The 21,825-nt window shown below is 40.8% G+C and overlaps 1 protein-coding gene across 1 annotated transcript in view; it reads right to left on the bottom strand.

The window, feature by feature from the left end:
- Positions 1–20,517, bottom strand: part of LOC149844819 (iron-sulfur assembly protein IscA-like 2, mitochondrial) — a 28,709-nt gene extending 8,192 nt beyond the window's left edge. The window contains exons 1-3 of the mRNA XM_089997352.1: positions 20,312–20,517; positions 19,675–19,805; positions 548–656 (exon numbers count right to left, since the gene is read on the bottom strand). Coding sequence (XP_089853478.1) covers positions 548–656; positions 19,675–19,805; positions 20,312–20,494 — 423 coding nt within the window. The 5' untranslated portion in view covers positions 20,495–20,517. The remainder of the gene's footprint in view (positions 1–547; positions 657–19,674; positions 19,806–20,311) is intronic.
- Between the last annotated feature and the right edge of the window lie 1,308 nt (positions 20,518–21,825).

Below are 21,825 nucleotides of genomic sequence, written 5' to 3'. Positions count from 1 at the left end.
CTGAACTTGCAGGTGTTTGATGCAACAAAATGCTCTCTGTAGATGCCCGCTTGAAGTACCATGGTGAGAACATGAGAAAAATCAATAATTTGTCAAGCTATACAATGAAAACAACAAATTTTAACTCAACTAGCACTCTCTTAACTAATTCTAGCATTTTCTTTTTTAAGGTGAAACTGGTTTAACAAATTTCTTTTCCTTCTCCCTTATCTTGAACTGAAATAAGCTAATTAAAATTTGAAAAACACGGAAGTTTTCAAAAGCTATCAAATGTAGATAGTGTACAGAATCATCATTGCCCAAATAACGAAAAGAATATTTGATGGATGGAACACAAGGAAATATCTTTACAAAAGCAACTTGCATAATTGTGAATTTGTGATGTTCATCCAAGACAGTATCACCACCTTCTTTGCACATGAATAATAACAATAGACAATAACATAACAGAGAAAAGGAGATGCATTAAATCCCCTGATATCTGAAATTATCAACAATATGCACATGGTCACTTTTGCAAGAATATGGGCTAGAATTGTGAACAAACCAGGAAAGCAGACCGGATGAGCTCCTCTACGTAGTCAACAGTAGCACCTTTTACAAAGTCATATGAGATATTATCGACCACCAACTTCACACCATCCTTCTCGAAAATTCTACATCAGAGATACTTGATGAGAAACAAAAAAACAGTGTTGAAACACCAAATTTTATTTGGATGGACAGATTACCTAACAGTACATTTCTTATGTTTCCAGATAAGACGTGTATATGCACATGTGTGTGTGTGTACATCCATATTAACAAAAGACGTCCTTACATGTATCGATCAGTCACAAATCTCATTCTTAGGAAAATCTCAGCAAGGAAACATCTCGTAATGTTTTAAAAAATATGGTTATTCTCAAGGAAATTTCCAGAAAATATCAGCATATATAAAAAAAATAATTATTTGATATTAAATACATAAAACCTATGTCACATGGGTGCGGGTGCGACACGGGTGCGGCGCAATTTCAAAAATTTTGGACACGGGGACTCGGCTATATATATATATATATATATATATATATATATATATATATATATATATATATATATATATATAGATATATATATATATATATATATAAGACTTGGTCAAAGTTGTGCCCATTAGGGGACAGGTGATGAGTTGTGAAGCCTGATTCAGGGTTTTTTTCCTTACAGGAGGGGAGGTTCCCCCCGGCACGGATCCCGCTGCACAGTCAGCGGGCGGGGGTCCAAAGCCCCCCCCCCCAAAAAAAGAATTAATTTTTTTAAATTCTGTAGCCCAGAAATTTTAAAAAAAAAAAAAAATCCAAAAAATGGACCAAAATGACCCTGGGTGCGTTGACCGCACCCAGGGTCGGATTGACCGAGTCCGAGCCACACCCGTGTCGGTGCGTGTCGACGCGGGTGCGTCGACCTTGGAGCCGAGTCCATGTGACATAGCATAAAACTAAAAAATATATAAACCACAGAAAAAGTGATTTTATCATGTTAATATCATGATAAAACATGATATTCAATTGCAGTTTTTTTGGTACTATATTGGCCTTTGAATATTGGTGGTATTTGTGATACAGGTATCAATGTGTGTGTGTGTGTGTGTGTGTGAGTATGCATGTGTGTGTTTCTACATGTGTGTATGTGATAAAGACCCAATTATCGAAAATCTAGATCTAAATCCCAATTTCCAAGTGTTGAAACTTGTGGGGCCCACTCATAGGATGACCCCTCCTATTTCTGAACATCAAGGCTTAGTGGGACACACCACAGGGGCACCCCATCTATTTCTGGAGAGCAAGGAAGGGTGTGTAGGGTGTCTTAAGTGCCTCTCTAAAGAAGGAAAATGAAAGTCCAAGGTGTGGACTAAAAAGGGAGGAGAAGACAATTTCTAGATCGGTCCAAGAGGCTTAACCAAGAATAACCCAGCCTATTTGGGTTTAAATATATTTAGGTTTTAATCTATTTTAGATTTACCTAGATTTAGGTTTATATTTAATATTTTCTTGGTAATTGGTATAAGGCATTATATGCCTTCTTTGGCCTATATATAGAGGACTTGTCTGAGCTTGAAGATTATGAAATGAAGAAATCAAAAATAGAACTTGAATCCCTCTCTCTCAAATTTGTCCCTCTCTCTCTCTCAGGACAATTCTTTCTCTCTCTCTCTTCTCATGAGTCCCTACACCCCTGACTCGTCTATCTCTCTCAGGGGCTAGTCCCTCTCGCGTTTAAGTTGTTGATTCCTGATGGGTGTGCTCACTTCAGTGAACCAACGTTGCACCCAAGGCCCACCTCATCCCTACGTGTGCAACCAAATTCCCGGCGATCTCAACCTTCCCCAAGCCAAGGCATGGTGCATCTGACCTTCCCCAGCTGACCCAACCTCTATAGCAGACCCCAGCCAAGTCATCCTAACTCCTGTAAGTCGTCCAAAGCACTTTTCTTGACCCAATTCCAAGTTAGAGTCTATCTGAACCCACTTTAGCCCAAACCAGAATTCTGACGAACCCTGAAAAGTTGTAAGACTTTAAAAAATCACCCAACCCAAGCCATAAGGTATTTGAGTCTGCAATTTGGATCCAGTATACTTAGGGTGTCTAGTGTTTACTCTCTAAATTTCATGATTTATTGAGCTCTTTGTAAAGAGAACTCGATTTTACAAGTTGGCTTGTCTCTCCCTATCATGTCCTGTCTGTCCAACCACTTACAAAATTCATATCTCCATGTCCCCATGTCGCATGCTCCTAAAATTTTAACTGTGCCTAGTCCAAGGTGTCCAAAATCATCCCTCCAAATTTGAGATTTTTTTGTGGTGCCGTTTGGGAGTTCTGATTTTTCTCCTGAACCCTCTCATAACACATACCCTATCTACCCGAATTGACCTATTGACCTACACCTTGACCTAACCTGAGCTACCCCTTGCCCAAAAATTCTTAACCTAGGCCTAAGCGCTAGGGATGCACAACAAATCGAGCCGGCTCAGGCTGTAAATGAGCCAAGCTTGTACGTTGGTCTGAGGCTCAGACGAGCAAATGAGCCGAGCTTGATCAGTCGACCAAGCTCAATAAGACTCGGCTCCCTGTAAACAAGTATTTTGGGCCTGCCCCATATTGTCCTGCTTCGCCCCATCTTGCCTTGTAAGTCGTCCAAAGCCCGTGCTAGCTCGGTTCGTTGTGCTCAGAAGTGTGAAACATTGCCAGGGATCGTGCTTAGAAATGTGAATCACGTTATTACTGAACATTATAATGAGCTTAACAAATTGAGCCGAGCTCAAGCCAGCTCTGTCTGTTGCGCTCAGGACGAGCTTAACGAACTGAGCCAAGCCTGAACATCAGTGATTCAGGCTCGGGCCGAGCTCGACCTGATCCTGTACACCAGTTTACTTGGGCGAGTGGAGCTTGTACATGCCAAGCTCGGCTCGTGTGCATCCCTACTAAGCGTGCATCAAGTGTATCAGAGAGAACAGTCCTTCGTTCGTCTAAATTTTTAAAATGAACAATACCAAGCTTGTACGTATGGGAAACCACATGTCTAAGCTCACAACTAGCTTCCAACAAATATCAAGCATGTTGCAACAACTCCAAGTGAGTGTCCACGACATGAGGCAGTAGCTCCGACCCACTGTCCTTGGTGAAAATATTCTCAAGAAATGTGTCAAATTTTTAACATGCGAATCGAACTAGATGTTGCAGCGGATTGACGAAACCGACAAAAGGAGTTTGGATACGCATCCTTGCAGGCCACCTGCGGCAGTGACCTTCGAAGGCCCCAAACCCTGCACGGTGGCTCACGAAAGTTGAATATCCTACCAGCAGCTCAGCCATCGGCGGCGATTCCTTCCCCAGCATTAACCTCACCATCGCCGACACTGCAGCAACGCACTGCGCGCCAAGAGCACATCCAGTCGGGCCCCGATGGTTGCACCACTGTGCATAGGGAAACACCCTTGTATGATGTTGACAAAAGACACCAATCTATGGAGAGTTGTGAACCACATGTTGCATAGGGCGCCTAAATAGATCCTCTCCTTGTTCATTCGGCTCGGCAACTGGACACAGCAAACATAGCTGTGATGCAGTTCAAAGAAGAACCATCAGACTTCTTCCAATCTGAAGTGCGGCAAGGTGATGTCAGTCCAGAACAGAAAAATCTGGACAATAACCAGGATCAGCTCCCTAATGTGGCGGTGAAGGAATTCACCCGTGTTGTTGATCTTCTATCGTTCTTCGTAAGACCATGGGAAGAATGTGTGAAAATGGATCAGATTCTCGTAGATGTGAATCTTGACACATTCTTTGCTGACCCAAGTGATTCAAGGGTGTATGAACGAAGATCACTTATGTATGCTGTCAGTGTTGCCAACACTGACTGTTGTAGTGAGGAAGTATGGCGTCAAAGTGTTCGTAGTAAAGGGAAAATCTGTTGTCAAGCGACTAGAACAAATCTTGGTTCATTGCCACATAAACCTATTCAGTTAAAGGAGCAGCAGTACGATAGTCATGAGGGCAACCGCATGCAGTCCGTCAATTGTGCACTGCACACAAGTGGATCACCTACCTGCAGCACGCAACTGCAGTTACTCAACAGATCAACAAGCCCCTGCTGATGCTCACGGCCATGTCACACTATCGAGGTTGCGTACACTAACTGACAGTAAACTATCACAGCAGCTCTTTATTGGATTTCGCCCTGCAGCCGGCGTGCGCCATCTTCATCTGCAGATCACAAGCACTGTTGCAGCCACCCATTTTGCAGATATGCAGTCTTAGTATGCATACATATATTGAACAAAATGCTGACTTGAGTATTGATCACCTTGGCCTACACAAGCCTTTGTGTGTTTTGATGAAATGGAGCTATGAAAAGCGACCAGAAAACTCATACTAGTCTCTGTCTGCAGATGATGCAGCAGCAAACAGAGACAATCTTGTTATAGGATCAGCTGTTCCAAAACTTGATGACATGGGAACTTATCTAACCCTATGTTTGGTTCTTGCTGGCGATGATGGAAAACTTGGAAGGCCCTTGGTTGCAGTCAACCTGTCTCTGTTTTCACCGACTCTTCTAGTGGTTTTTTATGTTCATGAAGTATCACAAGGTGTGCTTCCAGGAGCTGGGAAATATTATAGAGGATTCGAAGGTGCCAGTTTGTTTAGCTGGAATAAAAAAACTGCTGAAGGAATGATATCTTTGATCAATAGAGCAAACTCTATGACATATGAAGTTACAGATGCAGACTACAATTTCCATTTGGGTTATACTCTAGTTCGCTCAGATTCGGTCTTCGGTGAACATATAATTTTTTAACCCAGCAATGTTCTTCTTCCAAAGCCTATAAAGGTGCAGAAACTTGTTTTCACTGACAAGGCCTTGGCAAGGAGAGTACTCACGGCTGTGGAGGTGATCCGTGAAGGTGACACTCAACAACTTGTACAGATTAAACACAAGAAAGATGTTAGCTATCAAAGGTTTTTCATGTCAAAAGAGGACGGTTGTCAATAGTATGATCCATAGTTGGCAAACCCGACGATCTGACTCAGGAATCATCCGAGTCCGATCGGATCGTCCAGCAGTTGGGCCGCCGATCCAGCCCAAACCTGTTTTAACCAGGTTCAGGCTGGAATCGTTCAGGAATCGCCCAACCGGGCACTGACTCGGTAACTCGCGGAGTCATCGTTGGATCAGACGATCCAAGATTGTTTCAAACATACCGGTTCAGACCCGATTCACTGAGCCAAACCGGTATGTGTGTCGGTTCGTTTCGAGACGAACCGGCTTTAATTTATATTTTGTGGCTCGAGTTTCTCGACTCTTCCCCTCCTTCCCCATTTTCCAGAACGCAGAAACCCTCCGCCTTCGGTACCTCCCCTCCATCTGCCACCATCGCCACTGTCGGCGGCCACCGACGAAAGTCTCTCTCTCTCTCTCTCTCTCTCTCTCTCTCTCTCTCTCTCTCTCTCTCTCTCTGAGAGAGCCGACGGACATTTTGGGTGTTTTTCACCTTATTGTGTACCATGTCCGCGTGTGCATTGTGTGATTTTTTTTTTGTTTTTTTCATTTTGTTGTAAATAATATAAATCTACAAAGTGATATTTGTGCAATTTTGTTTGTCTTTGTGTGCAATCACTGCAATGTGCATACTGCACACTGCTAACTGCTAAGTGCTAAATTATATCCTGCATGTTTTTTTAAATTTTTTCTAAAAATTGGCATGTAGAAGATGAGAGACACATCAGAGGCCAACCACACAAAGTATAGAGATCCTAGTTGGGACCATGGAGTGCTTATATTGACAAGAAAAGGAAGAGAGTTATGCGTTCCTATTGTCAAAAGGAGATGTCCGGTGGAATAAATAGGTTAAAACAACACCTAGCACATGTGAAAGGAGAGGTTTTTCCATGTATAGAAGTCCCAAAGAAAATTAAAGAGGCGATGTATGAAAATCTTGCAGGGTATAAATCTGCAAAATCTGACATGAATAGGAGGCAAGAAATGACTTCATTTGATTTGGAAGATAGTGAAGATGAAAACATCGATGCATTGAATGCCTCAAGATTGAAAAAAGGAAATTTTGTTGCAGAACAAGAAACTCCAACTTCAAGAGCTTTAAGACCTGAATCAAACACAAGAGAGAATACACAGAAAGGTTTAAAGATTGGAGGATCATTGGATAAGTTTCTAGTGAACAAAATGTGTAAGTTTATTCCTCTCAAACAATTAAACTTGAAAACTGCAATGGATAAACAAGCAAGACAAAGAATGTGCACAACAATTTCAAGGTTTTTTTATCATACTGCAATCCCATTCAATGCAGCTAGTTCTCCTTATTTTCATGAGATGTTACGAGTTGTGGGTGAAGTCGGACCTGGTTTGAAACCTCCAAGCAGAAACAAAATTGCAGGAAGGTATTTGAATGATGAAATAAAAAATATTGAAAAATCTTTAAAAGAGTTTAAATAATCTGTTAGATTTCACTAGGATCTGTCACACGTGAAAGAGAGATGAAAGAGAAAGAAGGAGCTGCGGCTGTCACGATTTCCAATAATGAAATCGTGATCTAAAACATGTATATATATCCTTCGTTTACAGTATGGGTCGGGTCTGATATATTATCCAGACCCGAAATACAAAATAACAAATACAAGTAAAGAATACATAGACAAATAGACTTTTTCACCCCCCCTCAAGTTGATCATGGTGTTGAACCATGAACAACTTGTCTTTAAGTATCCAAAAATGATCCTTGGTCAAGCTTTTTGTGAATATGTTTGCAACTTGTCTTTCAGTGTTAACAAATTCAGGCTCGATCTCCTTTTCTTCAACCTTTTGTCTCACAAAATGTTGATCTATCTCAATGTGCTTGGCACGACTGTGATGAACCGGATTGAATGACATGTTGAGAGCACTTTGATTGTCGCACAGCAAGACAAACCGAGATATCACTTCTCCCACTTCAGTTAGCAAATGTCTGACCCATGTGACTTCAGCAGTAGCGGCAGCCATAGATCTGTACGCAGCCTCAGTACTTGATCTAGCAATGGCCTTTTGTTTTCGACTACTCCAGGATATTAAATTTCTTCCAATGAAGATGCAATATCCTGATGTAGACCTTCGTTCATCTGGATCACCTGCCCAGTCTGCATCACAATATACAGTAATCTCGCGCATGTCCTTGCCAAATGGTTTTGGAGAATATATCAATTCATCCCCAACTGTTCCTTTCAGATATCTGAGTATTCTTTTAACAGTCTCCATATGCCCAGTACGTTGTTCATGCATGAATTGGGACACCTGATTGACCGAATAAACAATATCAGGTCGAGTGAATGTGAGATATTGTAACATCCCTATTAGACTGCGGTACCTGGTGGGATCCTCACACAAGTCTCCATCATGAGCGCTCAGTTTTTGGTGAAGAATACTTGGATTCCCTAGAGGTTTACAATCCTTCATACCTGCTTTGGTTAGAACGTTCATCGTATACTTGTGTTGGGTGAGAGTCAACCCATCAGCTCGGCTATCAACTTCAACTCTAAGAAAATAACGCAGAGCACCAAGGTCTTTCATTTTGAATCTTTGACTCGGTAGTTTTTTTACTTCTTTGATATGATCCTCAAAGTTTCCTATTATGACAATATCATCAACATAAATTAGCAATAAGGTGATCACAGTTTGCCCTCTAAAGATGAACAATGAGTGATCTAGTAGGGAGTGAGCAAAGCCATGCTTCTGAATCTCAAGAGAGAAGCTATTAAACCAAGAGCGAGATGCTTGCTTTAGACCATAGATAGCCCTTTTTAGTCTGCATACATTTGTCTTACAATCTTCCTTCTAGTATCCAGGTGGTTGTTTCATGTAAACTTCCTCCTTCAAATCTCCATGCAAAAATGCATTCTTAACATCAAGCTGACTCAGTGTCCATCCATGTTCAACAGCTAAGGAAAGAATAATTCGAATTGTTCTCATTCTCACCATTGGACTAAAAGTCTCATCATGGTCTTGTCCTGCTTCTTGTGTGAAACCCTTTGCCACGAGTCTTGCCTTGTATCGTTCAATGGTCCCATCCGGTTTATATTTTATTTTGTAGACCCATTTGCATTCTACCACATTTCTGTCAAGCGGTGGAACAATTTCTCAGGTTTCATATTCATGCAAGGCTTGCATCTCATCATTCATGGCTTCTACCCATTTCTTAGAAGTGGCTGCCTAGTAGTACATAATAGGTTCATCTTCCTTGTTGAGAGCAGTCAAAAAGAGTTGAAAATCCATGAAGAAATTGTTGTAGCTGAGCCACCTATCAATAGGATGCCACATGCGGCTGGATTTCCTGACGTCAAGGGTGTGTGAGGAGGTAGCTGCAGCCTCTTGAGCCCGATTTAGGAGTCCTGAAGCAGTTGTTCTCTGTCTAGTGTGGAAAATGCCCTTATACCTTCCCGATTCCAATGGTGGTGTTGCTTCACAGTTCTGCGATTCCGATATACCAACGATCTTGGGACTCTCTTCTTCGTGTGGCACACAGTCTGAATGACATTCGTCATTCGAACTATCAAAGATTTCTGAATTCAGCCAAGGGTAATAAACTTCAACTGAGGTAGAGGACATGTCACCTGTGCAATTTTATGATTGAAGTTCAGCTCGTCAAAAACAACATTTCTCGAGATTTTGATGTGTCTGCTAATGGGATCATAACATCTGTATCATTTGTAGTCATCCGCATATCCCACAAATCTACACTTCTGAGCCTTATCCTGAAACTTGTTTCTCAATGACTGATCAATATGCACATAACAAACACATCCAAAAACACGTAAGTCATGATAATCAGGATGAATTTCGAAAAGGCAATGATAAGGAGACTTGTTTTCTAAGACAACCATGGGCAGTCTATTTATCACATGTACAGCAGAATGAAAGGCTTTTGTCCACAGATTAACAGGAAGATGATTGTCATGAAGCATACTCATGTCACTTTCAACAATATGCCTATGTTTGCGCTCAACAATCCCATTCTGTTGTGGCGTGTGTGGGCAAGACACTCTTCTTCCTATCCCATTATTCTGAAGAAAGGAAATGAAGTCACTCGATGTGAACTCTCCTCCTCCATTACATTGAAAAAATTGAATGGACTCGGCGAATTGATTTTTTACTAAGGATAGGAAGTTCTGAAACAAAAGGAAAGCTTCAGACTTGTTTTTCATAAAGTATATCCAGGTATATCAAGAGTAACTGTCAACAAAAATTAGATAGTACTTGCTTCCAGAAATAAAGATGACTGGAGCAAGCTCCCATGCATCACAACATATTATCTCAAAAGGCTTTGAAGCTCTCTTATTAATGAAACGAAAAGGTAGTGCATGACTCTTGCATAAAAGACAACTGGAACACTTTTGACTTCTCTCTTCCACATTGAGACTTTCTTTTGGAATGAGATTATTAGAAACAAGTTTCTCAATAAAATAACTCCCACAATGCCCTAAATGACTCTGTCATAGAGAAGGCTTATTACATTCAGAAATACTAAGAACATTTTCAAAAAGACATAACTCTAATGGAGAATTCAAATCTGGGTGAGCAGGACAGGCCGAATGACATGGATCCTCTTGAAAGACATACATATTGTCTTGTCTCTTTCCTTCAGCAAATGTTTCCCTCGTGCGAAGGTCCTTAACCTGCACAGAGAAGGGAGTAAATTCGACTGAAGCATGATTATCATCAATAAGTTTAGAAATAGAGACAATATTTTTCTTGATATTGGGAGCATGAAGGATATTGGATAGTTCAAGAGTAGAATGTGATATGGGGATTATAGATTTTTCAATATGAGTAACAGGGTGGTAAGATCCATCTCTGGTGACAATCTTACTTTTTCCAAAATAGGGAATAGGTTTAAAAAGTTTACCTGCATCACCGGTCACGTGAGTTGTTGCCCCAAAGTCAACGAACCAAGTTCCTTGTTCATTCTGCTTTAGATTCAATCCCGACAAGGCAGATATTAACAATTCTTTAATCTCTCCACTGTCTTTGGTGTTGCTGGACTTCCTTTTGGATGTTGCCTGATGAGACTTTCCTTTATTTTCAGGATCATGCCAACAATTTGCCTTGATATGCCCCATTTTGTTGCAAAAGAAGCATGTGGGAATGGGTCTTGATCTCTGAGTAACGGTGGGAGTGGGAAGTAATTCACGTCCCCCTTGTCCATTTTGCCCTTGTCCTCCTCGTCCTCGATCATAAGTCATTCATGTGGCAAAGACCTCTTAGGTATTTGTATGAGTGTGATTATCCTCAGAAAAGCCTTTCAGAGTCATTTCACACTGAATTAATTTAGCCTGAAGCTCATCAAAGGTGGGAAGAGCAGGCAAACACAGTAATGAGGTAACAATCATGTTATATTCTGATCTCAATCCACTCAAGGTTTGTTGCACCATATCACTGTCACTCACTGCACATCCTATAACCGCAAGTTGATCTGTGGTAGTATTCATCTTGTTTAGATACTCCATGGTAGTCATGGAGTCTTTTCTCAAAAACTATTCTTGCCTGAGAAACTTGTGAATATGTCTAAACCAGAGTTACTGAAAGCGCCTAGGTGCATGAGAAAGCGTGCTTCCCCGAAGCGTGTTTCAGAAGCACGAAACATTGTGCTTCCGAAACGTGCAGGGAAGCGCGCTCTCCCCCCACGCTTCGCTATTTTTTTTATTTTTTTTTGTAATTTTATTTTTTTCACTTCTACCTCGCTTCCTAGGTCGCTTCCGGTTCGCTTCCTAGGTCGCTTCCGAGATGGTTCGTAATTTTCTTCTAAGTCATCCCGCGCTTCCCGCTTCCTAAAATTTTGAAAGTGCCTCACTTCCCGTATCGCTTCTCGCTCCCGCTTCCTCGACTGGTAACTCTGGTCTGAACCAGTCTCTCCCAAAGTTGCATGGTTGTGCAATTGTCGGGAATTGCAATAAGTACCTCTTGAGAGAGTGTAGAGGTGATGTACGCGATCACTGATTGATCTTTCTTTTCCCAGTTGAGATATTCTGCATTTTTGACATACACAATTGAGATTGCCCTCTTTATCATCCTTCTCTTCTCGCGCAATAAATTCCAGTGGAGCTGGAGCGGTTTCATCCAGATGACCTAAGAAACCTTGACTCCTTATAAAAGGAATGATCTGTCTTTTCCAAATCAAGAAGTTTGAGGTGGTCAACTTTTCATAAACAAGTTGATTGAGAAAACTCGAAGAGAGACCAGATTGGGAAGAATGGGAGGAGTCCATAGCTTAAAGTTAATAAGGTGTTCACAAGATGCACAGTCCACTGCTTGAGAAACTTGTTGGTCGTCCCTTCCTGCCTTTTTTTTTTGCTGTGATAAATGCAGGAAAAGAGAGCATAACAGCTCACGCTGAACAGACTTTAATAAATCGCAGATAGGAACTATGATGGTTCAAGAACAAAGGGTTTCGTGAATATGAAATTTGACAACAGGTGTATTTCATGCACAACGATTTGCAGACATAACGATTTACAGATACAACGATTTATAGGTACAGCGATTCGTAGACACAGCGATTTGTAGGCATAACGATTTGTAGGCACAACGATTTTCGTGATTCAGCAATCAAGAAATATGATATTCCAGATCTGATAATGATGGATGATCAGATCCGATAGTTTCAGGCAAGGTTTGAAAGAAATAAGAATTGTGAGACCAAGAATATTCATGATCAGATCTGAGTATTTCAAATCTGACAGAACGAGAAAGTGCAAGACGGAGAATATGCACAATCAAGAAAAATTTGAGATCTGATGCAAGGATTGAATATTTCAGATCTGACGCATGTACACGATCAAATCTGAATATTCAATACGAATCGTGAGACGAGAATAGAAAGAAGAACCGAACTCTTTCAGGTCTAACGCAGATTCACGTCAAATCTGAATATTCAGGCACGAAGAATAGTAGAGGAGTAAAAGAAAGAAAGAAAGAAAGAAGAAGATGAAAGAAAAGTGTGGAAGAAGAAAACCTCTTGATTGGATGCAGGTCGATCTCTCAGGTCAGACCTTCTAGAAGCAGCTTCAAAGCCCTAGATGGATCTCTGCTCTAATACCATGTTAGATTTCACTAGGATCTGTCACACGTGAAAGAGAGATGAAAGAGAAAGGAGTTGCGGCTGTCACGATTTTCAATAATAAAATTGTGATCTAAAACATGTATATATATATCCTTTGTTTATAGTATGGGTCGGATCTGATATATTATCTAGACCCGAAATACAAAATAACAAATACAAGTAAAGAATACATAGACAAATAGACTTTTTCATAATCATGGAGATTAACTGGTTGCACAATCATGGCTAATGGTTGGAAGCATAATCTAAGTAGGACATTGATTAACTTCTAGGTTTATTGCCCAAAAGCGGTATATTTTTTTAAATTTGTTGATGCATCTGATATTGTTAAAGATGCATACAATCTATTTAAGATGTCAGAGCAAGTGGTGCTACATGTCAAAAAGAAGAATGTCGTGCAGGTAATTATTTATTGTTTTAACTTTCAAATTTCTGTTCCAATTAAATATATAATGAAATTTGTTAATGTTTTCATTTTTTAACTTCTCTATTTTTTTTCAGGTTATCACTGATAATGCATCAATTTGGTTTTATGCCTGGAAGATCAACTATGGAAGCTATACATCTTCTTAGACAACTTATTGAGAGATTTAGAGAGAGGAACAAAGATTTGCATATGGTTTTTATTGATTTGGAGAAGGCATACGATAGAGTACCTAGGGATGTTCTCTGGTAGACAATGATGAAAAAAGGTGTTTCTCTTAAGTACATTAGTATAATTAAAGATATGTACGAAGGAGTAGTAACCAATGTCCGCACTTGTGGAGGGGTGACAACTAATTTTCCTATAACGGTTGGGTTACATCAAGGATCTACATTAAGCCCTTTCCTATTTGCTATAGTGATGGATGAGCTTACAAGATCAGTTCAAGAAAATGTGTCGTGGTGTATGTTGTTTGTTGATGATATTGTTTTGATTGATGAGTCTAGAGCTGGGGTTAATGCTAAGTTAGAATTATGGATACAGACATTGGAAGCAAGCGGTTTTAAGTTGAGTAAGAGTAAGACAGAATATATGGAATGTCGGTTTAGTAAGCAACGAAGTAGTGATGGGAGGGTAGTGAAGCTTGGTGAGCAAGAAATACCAGTGGATGACTGTTTCAAATATTTAGGATCTATCATTCAAAAGGATGGAGAAATTGATGGAGATGTAAATCATAGGATAAAGGTTGGGTGGATGAAATGGAAAAATGCAACTGGAGTGTTGTATGATCGTAGAATGTCATTGCGGTTGAAGGAAAAGTTTTATAGGATGACAATTAGGCCCGCTTTACTATATGGTATGGAATGTTGGGCTGCCAAGAGACATCATATTCAAAAAATGAGTGTAGCTGAGATGTGTATGCTTCAATGGATGTGTGGAAATACAATAAAAGATAAGATTTGAAACGAGGAGATACGTAAGAAGGTAGGCGTTGCATCCATTGAAACTAGATGAGAGAGAATCGTTTACGGTGGTTTGGACATATTCGGCGAAGGCCTAATGATGCTCCAGTTAGAAGGATGGAGAAATGGGAAAATATATTAGTTAAAAAAGGTCGAGGTAGGCCTAAGAAGACTGGGATGGAAATGATAGGAAAGGATATGAATGCTTTGAACCTCACCGACGACATAACTTTGGATAGAAATGATTGGAGGAGAAGGATTCATGTGGAAGACCCAGAATGATTTTCTTATTTGGTTCATATCGCCGACCCCAATTATTTTGGGATGAAGGCGTAGTTGTTGTTGTTGTTGTTGATCACTGATGATGCAGCAAATTTTATTGCTGCAGGAAGAATGTTGGAAAAGGAATACAATTTATTTTGGACTCCTTGCACAGCCCATTGCTTAGATCTCATTATTGCAGATATTGGAAAGTTGAAAATGGTGAAGAAATGCATAGATAGGGCAATGGGAGTAACAAAGTTTATACACAACCATACATTGTTGCTACACATGACGAGGAATGATTTTACCAACAAAAAGGAGATCTTGAAACCTGTAGAAACTAGATTTGCAACCAATTTTATTTTGCTTCAAAGTTTACTTGAACATAAAACCGCATTGAGAAAGATGTTTGTATCTGACCAATGGGTTAATTCACGATTCTCAAAACTTGAATAAGGAAAGGCAATTGAAGAGATCATTGGGGATACAAGCTTTTGGAAGACAGCATCTGGCATAGTAAAAACTGTAGAATCTCTACTTCAAGTCTTGCGGTTGATAGATAGTGATGATCAACCAAAAATGGGATAAATATATGAAGCAATGGATAGGGCTAAAATGAAAATTAGAGATATCTATGGTGGAGATGAAAGGAAATATAAAGTTTACTGGGATTTGATTGACAAAAGATGGGAGGACCAACTCCACCACCCTCTTCATGCTGCAGGATATTTTTTAAATCCAACATTTCAATATTCCCCTGGATTCTCAAAGGTAAAAATAAAAATCTATCTAGCTATCAAAAAAGTGTTTTTATTTTTATTACTATCTGTATTTCATTATTTCTATTAATATGATGTTGATGACATGATGTTTTTCTCAGCATCCTGAGATTCGACATGGCTTAAAGGAATGTATTTTGCGCCTAGCGCCTGATCAAAAGAAAGCAGTGGATAAAACCCTTCAGGTACTTTTTTTGTATAACTTCAAAACTCAAGCCTTAAGGTATATATTATATTGTAACGTGCAAATATATTCAATTATTCATAAAACATGAATATGAAAATTATTTATTGATTTCATAATTTTATTTAGATCAAACAGTTTACATGTGCTACCTCAGATTTTGGTCAACCATTGGCAGTGAAGACTAGAAACAAAGAACTACCAGGTGCATAGCTATTGTGTTTGAAATTTTATATTGATATTGATTTTTCAATTTCCACAAGTATGTAAGTTATAACTTAATGATTGTTCCATTGTTTTATAAAAATATTAACTTATAGTTAATTATTCATTTTTTAGCAATATTGTGGAAAGAAAATGGGGGATGTGCTATGGAATTGCAAAAATTGCAATACACATCCTCAGCCAAACTTGTTCCTCAAGTGGATGTGAGCGCAATTGGAGTACATTTGACCAAGTGCATACAAAGAGGCACAATAGGTTGCAGCAAAAATGATTGAATGATATAGTTTATGTTCATTATAACTTGAGACTGAGGGAGAAGCAAGTCTTGGGTGGAAATTCCAATCCTGTGTCACTTGACAATATTTTCTTAGACAATCCAATTGACTCTTGGATCACATGAGATGTCGAAAATGGTGTGGCTGATGAAGTGTTTATTATTTGCTTATTTTATCAATTTAAGGATTTAAGTGTAACAATTTAAGTATATTAGATTTTTGCATTTACCATTTTGTTAATTTATAATGAACATTTGAGTAGGAAACCTATCTAGAATCTAAATTTTGCGAAGTTGTAAACTGTGAAACAGACTGATTGCATATTTTGAAGTTTGATGATAAATTGTTAATTGTTTATTATAGTTTTTAACCTTTTATTAGTGTCAATTGTCAAAATATTACAGAATGATGCTTGCAACAGGTTGACATTTGGGAATTGAAAATTTCAGGTATGCTTCTTTATTAGTTTATTCTGTTATTTTATGCATGCCATTAATTGCATTTTATGATTTTCAATTTTTAATGCATAATGCTGTTAGAAATTATTAGAACTTAGAAAGGTAGTGAATCTACTAGTTTACTTGTTCATTTTTTACTTGTTTTATTTATCCTTGTGTAGCTTAATTATTAATATTTATTTCACAATTTTGAAAATTTCATTATTGTTCTTATCTTGTGGCTAGTTACATGGGTAATTATGAAGCTTGTCTATTTTTTTATGCAGATATTTTGTAGTTTTTGTCCTTTAATGCTTTGATTTTGGTGAATTTGTTGCTTGGGCCTTGGATTTTGATTATTTACATTCATATTGTAGAAAGACATAGTGTTATATTCAATATTTAAGGTATTATTAAAAAAAACACTAAAAAATTTTAGGTCCTAACCTGTCTGAGTTACCAAGTCAACCCGCTGACCCGCGAGTCAAGGGTCGGGTGATCCGAGTGCGAGTCACGGGTTTGCCAACTATGGTATGAGCCATTGCCTGCACAACGTTCTTGTTCATAGAAGTTGTCTTTTGAGGATATAGGTGGTGTTTGAGGTGTGAATGCATGGTCACTAATGTAATTGGAAGGCCCTGTGAACCGACACTTGTTGCAGGGATTTCTAAAATAGACAAGCTAGAGATCGAGGGCAGAGACTTTCACATGAACTTATATGTTGTTCATGGGATTTACAGTGAAGGAAAGGAAAGCTTGAGCTCGGATCTCAATGAAAGCCCCATGGGCATCTTACAAACAATTTTTTAATCTGCCCAAGATGGAAGACAGTCTATACGGTGTTTGAAGCATATCAGTTTGCTATCTTAAACCTAGGTGGAGGTTGTGGTGGAGTATGCCATCAACGAAGTGAGCTCCCTGTACAGACGGCTCGTGTGTTGGAAGAACCCACGGATGTTGCGTGGTGCAACCGTGCAAAAGGCTGGAAGACATTCTGCCAAATAATACAAAGGTACGCGCTAACCTTGGATATGGACTACACCCTTCGAAAGGATCCTCTCAGAATCTTGCCTAGTGAACTAGGCAATTTTCAAGGGGGTAGGAGATGATGCGGACCCAATTGTCGAAGATCCAAATCCAAAACCCAATTTCCAAGTGTTGGAACTTGTGGGGCCCACCCATGAGGCACCACCTCCTAATTGTGCCAATGAAGACCAAGTGGGGCCGACTCATACAATGCCCCCCCCCCCTTATGAACATCAAGGCTGAGTGGGATCCACCCCAGGGGTGCGCCATCGATTTCTAGAGAGCAAGGAAAGGTGTGTAGGGTGTCTTAAGCTATGTCACATGGGTGCGGGTGCGGGTGCGGCGCAATTCCAAAAAATTTGGACACGGGGACTCGGCTATATATATATATATTAAAAATATATATATTATAAATATATATATTTTAAATATTATAATTATATATATATAACAATAAATTAACACATAAAGATTGCGAGCCGAGGGTGCAGGGAGGGGGGCCGAGCCCCTCCCCTGCGAGCAGAGGGTGCAGGGAGGGGGGCCGAGCCCCTCTTCTGCGTGCAAAGGGTGCAGGGAGGGGGGCCGAGCCCCTCCTCTGCGAGCAGAGAGTGCAGGGAGGGGCCGAGCCCCTCCCCTGCGAGCAGAGGGTGCAGGGAGGGGCCGAGCCCCTCCCCTGCGAGCAGAGGGTGCAGGGAGGGGGGCCGAGCCCCTCTTCTGCGTGCAAAGGGTGCAAGGAGGGAGGCTACGAGCAGAGGGTGCAGGAGGGTCGACATACCTGACGGAGGGGGAGACAGTGGCTGCCTGTCGCCGGAGTTGGGATCGCCGGCATGGTTGCAGGAGAAAGCTGCAGGGGCTGAGGGGGGAGAGGCAAAATCGAGAGGGTAAGCCCCTCTCCCTGTCGATAAACCCCTTTTAGGGTTCGGCTGCCAAAAAAAATTGGATCTGGGTCAGGTTTGGACCCGACCCGACCCAGATCCAAAACAAAATTTAAAACTCGAACTAGACAATTTTGGACTCGGTCAAAGTTGACCGAGTCCAAAATGTGGACGGACGCGGCCCGGACTCGTTGACCGAGTCCGACTCGGCGTTGACCGAGTCCGGGCAGAGTCCAAAGCCGCACCCGAGTCCGCACCCGAGTCCGTGCGTGTCGACGCGGGTGCGGCAACCCTTTAGCCGAGTCCGTGTGACATAGGTCTTAAGTGTCTCTCTAAAGAAGGAAAATGGAAGTCCAAGGTGTGGACTAAAAAGGGAGGAGAAGACTATTTCTAGATCGGTCCAAGTAGGCTTAACCAAGAATAGCCCAGCCAATTTGGGTTTAACTAGATTTAGGTTTTAATATATTTTAGATTTACCTAGATTTGGGTTTATATTTAATATTTGCTTGGCAATTGGTATAAGGCATTATATGCCCTCTTTGGCCTATATATAGAGGCATTGTCTCAGCTTGAAGATTATGAAATGAAGAAATCAAAAATAGAACTTGAATCTCTCTCTCTCTCTCTCTCTCTCTCTCTCTCTCTCTCTCTCTCTCTCTCTCTCACACACACACACACACACATGAGTCCCTACCCCCATGACTCGTCTCTCTCTCAAGGGCTAGTCTGTCTCACGTTTAGGTGTGTTGATTCTTAGTTCCTCAGCCAAGTCGTAGTGCATCTGCATCAGACCTTTCCCAGCCAACCCAACATCTGTAGCAGACCCCAGCCAAGTCAGTCTAACTCATGTAAGTTGTTCAAAGCCCTTCCCTTGACCCAATTCCAAGTTAGATTTTACCCGAACCCATTTTAGCCCAAATCAGAATTGTGATGAACCCTAAAAAGTTGTCAAACTTCGAAAAATTGCCCAGCCCAAACCGTACGGTATGGTACCTGAGTCTGCAAATTGGACCTAATATACTTTAGGGTGTTTAGTGTCTACTCTTCGAATTTCACAATTTATTGATCCCTCTGTAAAGAGAACTCGATTTTATAAGTTGGCATGTCTGTCCCCGACTCCTTCCAAAATTCATGTCCTTGTTCATTTGTCTCTTGCCACTGAAATTTTAACCGTACCTAGTCCAAAGTGTCCAGAATCATCCTCCAAATTTGAAATTTTCTGTGGTGATGTTTAGTTCTGATTTTTCTCTTGAATCATGTTAGAACCCATAACCTGTCTACCCGAATTGACCTAGACCTAGACCTAGACCTTGACCTAACCTGAGCTACACCTTGCCAAAAAATTCCTAACCTAGGCCCAGGCGCGCATCAGTATGAGTGTGTGTCTGTGCATGTGTGTGTGTATGCATGTGTGTGTGCATGTGCTGAATTGCAAATTTTTCACCAGCACTCAGCTTTATCTACCATATCATAGCAAGCATGACAGATTCATGATGGCTAGCTTATCCCAATCCTGGAAATACAATGAGGAAATATGAAGATGAGCTTCTAAACTTTGAAAGTGAAGGATTAGGCTGTACCTGTCATCAGAGTTTTTCTTGTCATCAAGCAGGAAAACATATTGAAATCCAGAACATCCACCAGTCTCAATGCTTAGCCGAAGCATTTTACCTTCCGTTGACTGGCCCTTGGAATGCAGCTCTTTCATTTTCTGTAAGTATGATGATGGTGTGTGTGAAAAATTCGATACACTGATGTGAACAAACTTAGGAAACAAACAAAACATACAGAGAGGAAGCAGAGACCAAATTACATAATCCAATTCTTACCCCTATTTTCATTTTTTCAACAAAAAAAAGGAATACATATTCCCTGTCTGGAAAATAATTTAAATGGTACTATAATTAGATCTTCCATTTTGGTCATGATGGTTACAATCCCAAATAATTTAAAATAGAAATAAGCAGTAAATAGATAGTACGCATATTCAGAATTCACCTAATTACCACGAATTTCTCCAAATCTATAGAAACCATTCACCTAAAACTTCTTTAATCAGCAGAAGCATCGTTCTTCTCAGATTACCAATCAATGGTCATGCAATAGCAAGACAAAAGAAGTGATGGGCAATCAGAAAATAATTCATAAACTCAACGCAGAATCGAAACAAATGAAACAGAAGAGCAAAGACGTGAGGATTCTAAAGGAAGCCTCTACCCGAACACAGTCGTCCGTAAGGTGGATGGCGTCGGGAGTGTCTTGGGGAACGGTGGCGGTGGCGCTGCTGCAGAAGGAAGAGAGCAGAGCGAGGTTGGCTAAACTAGACGACGACGACGAAAACGGCCAGTTGATCGATCTCGAAAGGCGCGGCGCGAGCGTGCGAAGGAGATACCCGGACATCTCTCTCTCTCTCTCTCTGCGTAGGCTAGTCTTGTTCCTTTAACGTGGGAGACTCGCTCGCTCTACAGGTGTAAGTGGGTTTGACCATGCCCAACCCAAATAGAAGATCCAGCCCTATTTAAACATACGTCACGTGGGTACGCCGGATTGGGCTCCCGCACTCGTGTCGACAGGGCACGCTTCGGGTGCGGGTGCCCCCCTTACCCCCAGCCCCAGGTACTTTTGGATCGGGTCAGCTAGGACCCAATGCTGATCCGACCCGAAAACTTAAAAAATTGTATTTTTTTTTTAATCTTTGGCGGACAGAAAAGGAGGAGAGGTAAGAAAAAAAAAAGATTAAGAAGAAGAGGTAATGAAGTAATGGTCCACACATGCTCGTTATAATTATCTGTACACCACATGTGCAACAGAAGCGCGCACGCCATTAACGCCAACAACGCATGATTAACGTTACTAGAATATCCAAATGCACTCTAAAAATTTCATTTTCAAATGAGGTTAAAAATGTCGTTGGGATGTTTCACCGAACAGTTGATGAGTATCTCTCAAACCAAAGCAGGTTATATGTTCCCCCCGATGATTCACTGAATCCCACGTCCGTGTTCGGGGGATCGAATGAGCGCCACGTATTCATGCACATGGGGCTCGTATTCCCGTGTATGTTGACATAACTTTGCATCGGACTTTGGTGTTGTTGCAAAGACTTAAGTACCCTTTATTGTTATTCTTCTCATAAAGTGATGGTTTGAGAAAATGACAAAAATGCCTTTCATTCAAAAAAGAAAAAACAAATAGTTCAAAAAAAGGATAAACATGTCCTCCATCCAAAAAGTCGAGGATGATGTTGACTCTTCAAAGTCTTCTTCTTTTTCTGTTCAAAAAAAGGACAAACATGTTTTCTTCTTCTTTCTCCGTAAAACACTGTAAAACCCTTTCTCTCTCTAGAGAAGAAATCAAGGGAAACAAAGAGTTCTTCCTGAAGAAGGCCATGAACATCAACCCTCTCACTCTCTCTCCCTTCTCTCTCTACTTCTGTGCACATCCAACAGACGATCCTACATTGCTGCATCGTCATCTTCTTCTTCTTCCTTCTTCGTAAAACACTGTAAAACCCTCTCTCTGTAGAGAAGAAATCAAGAGAGGTAAAGGGTTCCTCCTGGAGAAGGCCATGAACATCAACCCTCTCACTCTCTCTCCCTTCTCTCTCTACTTGTGTGCCTGATTTAGAGTTTTTGCCCTTACAGGAGGGGGGTCCGGGGGCTCCCCCCCGGCGCGGATCCCGCTGACCGGTCAGCGGGCGGGGGTCCAGGGGGGGCCGCCCCTGGCGGGGG

This window comes from Nuphar pumila, chromosome 2 (genome assembly GCF_984573655.1).
Source record: "Nuphar pumila chromosome 2, dmNupPumi1.hap1.1, whole genome shotgun sequence".
NCBI lineage: Eukaryota > Viridiplantae > Streptophyta > Magnoliopsida > Nymphaeales > Nymphaeaceae > Nuphar > Nuphar pumila.
The sequence above is the reverse complement of the archived record's forward strand: the minus strand, read 5'-3'. Positions and strand labels throughout refer to the sequence as shown.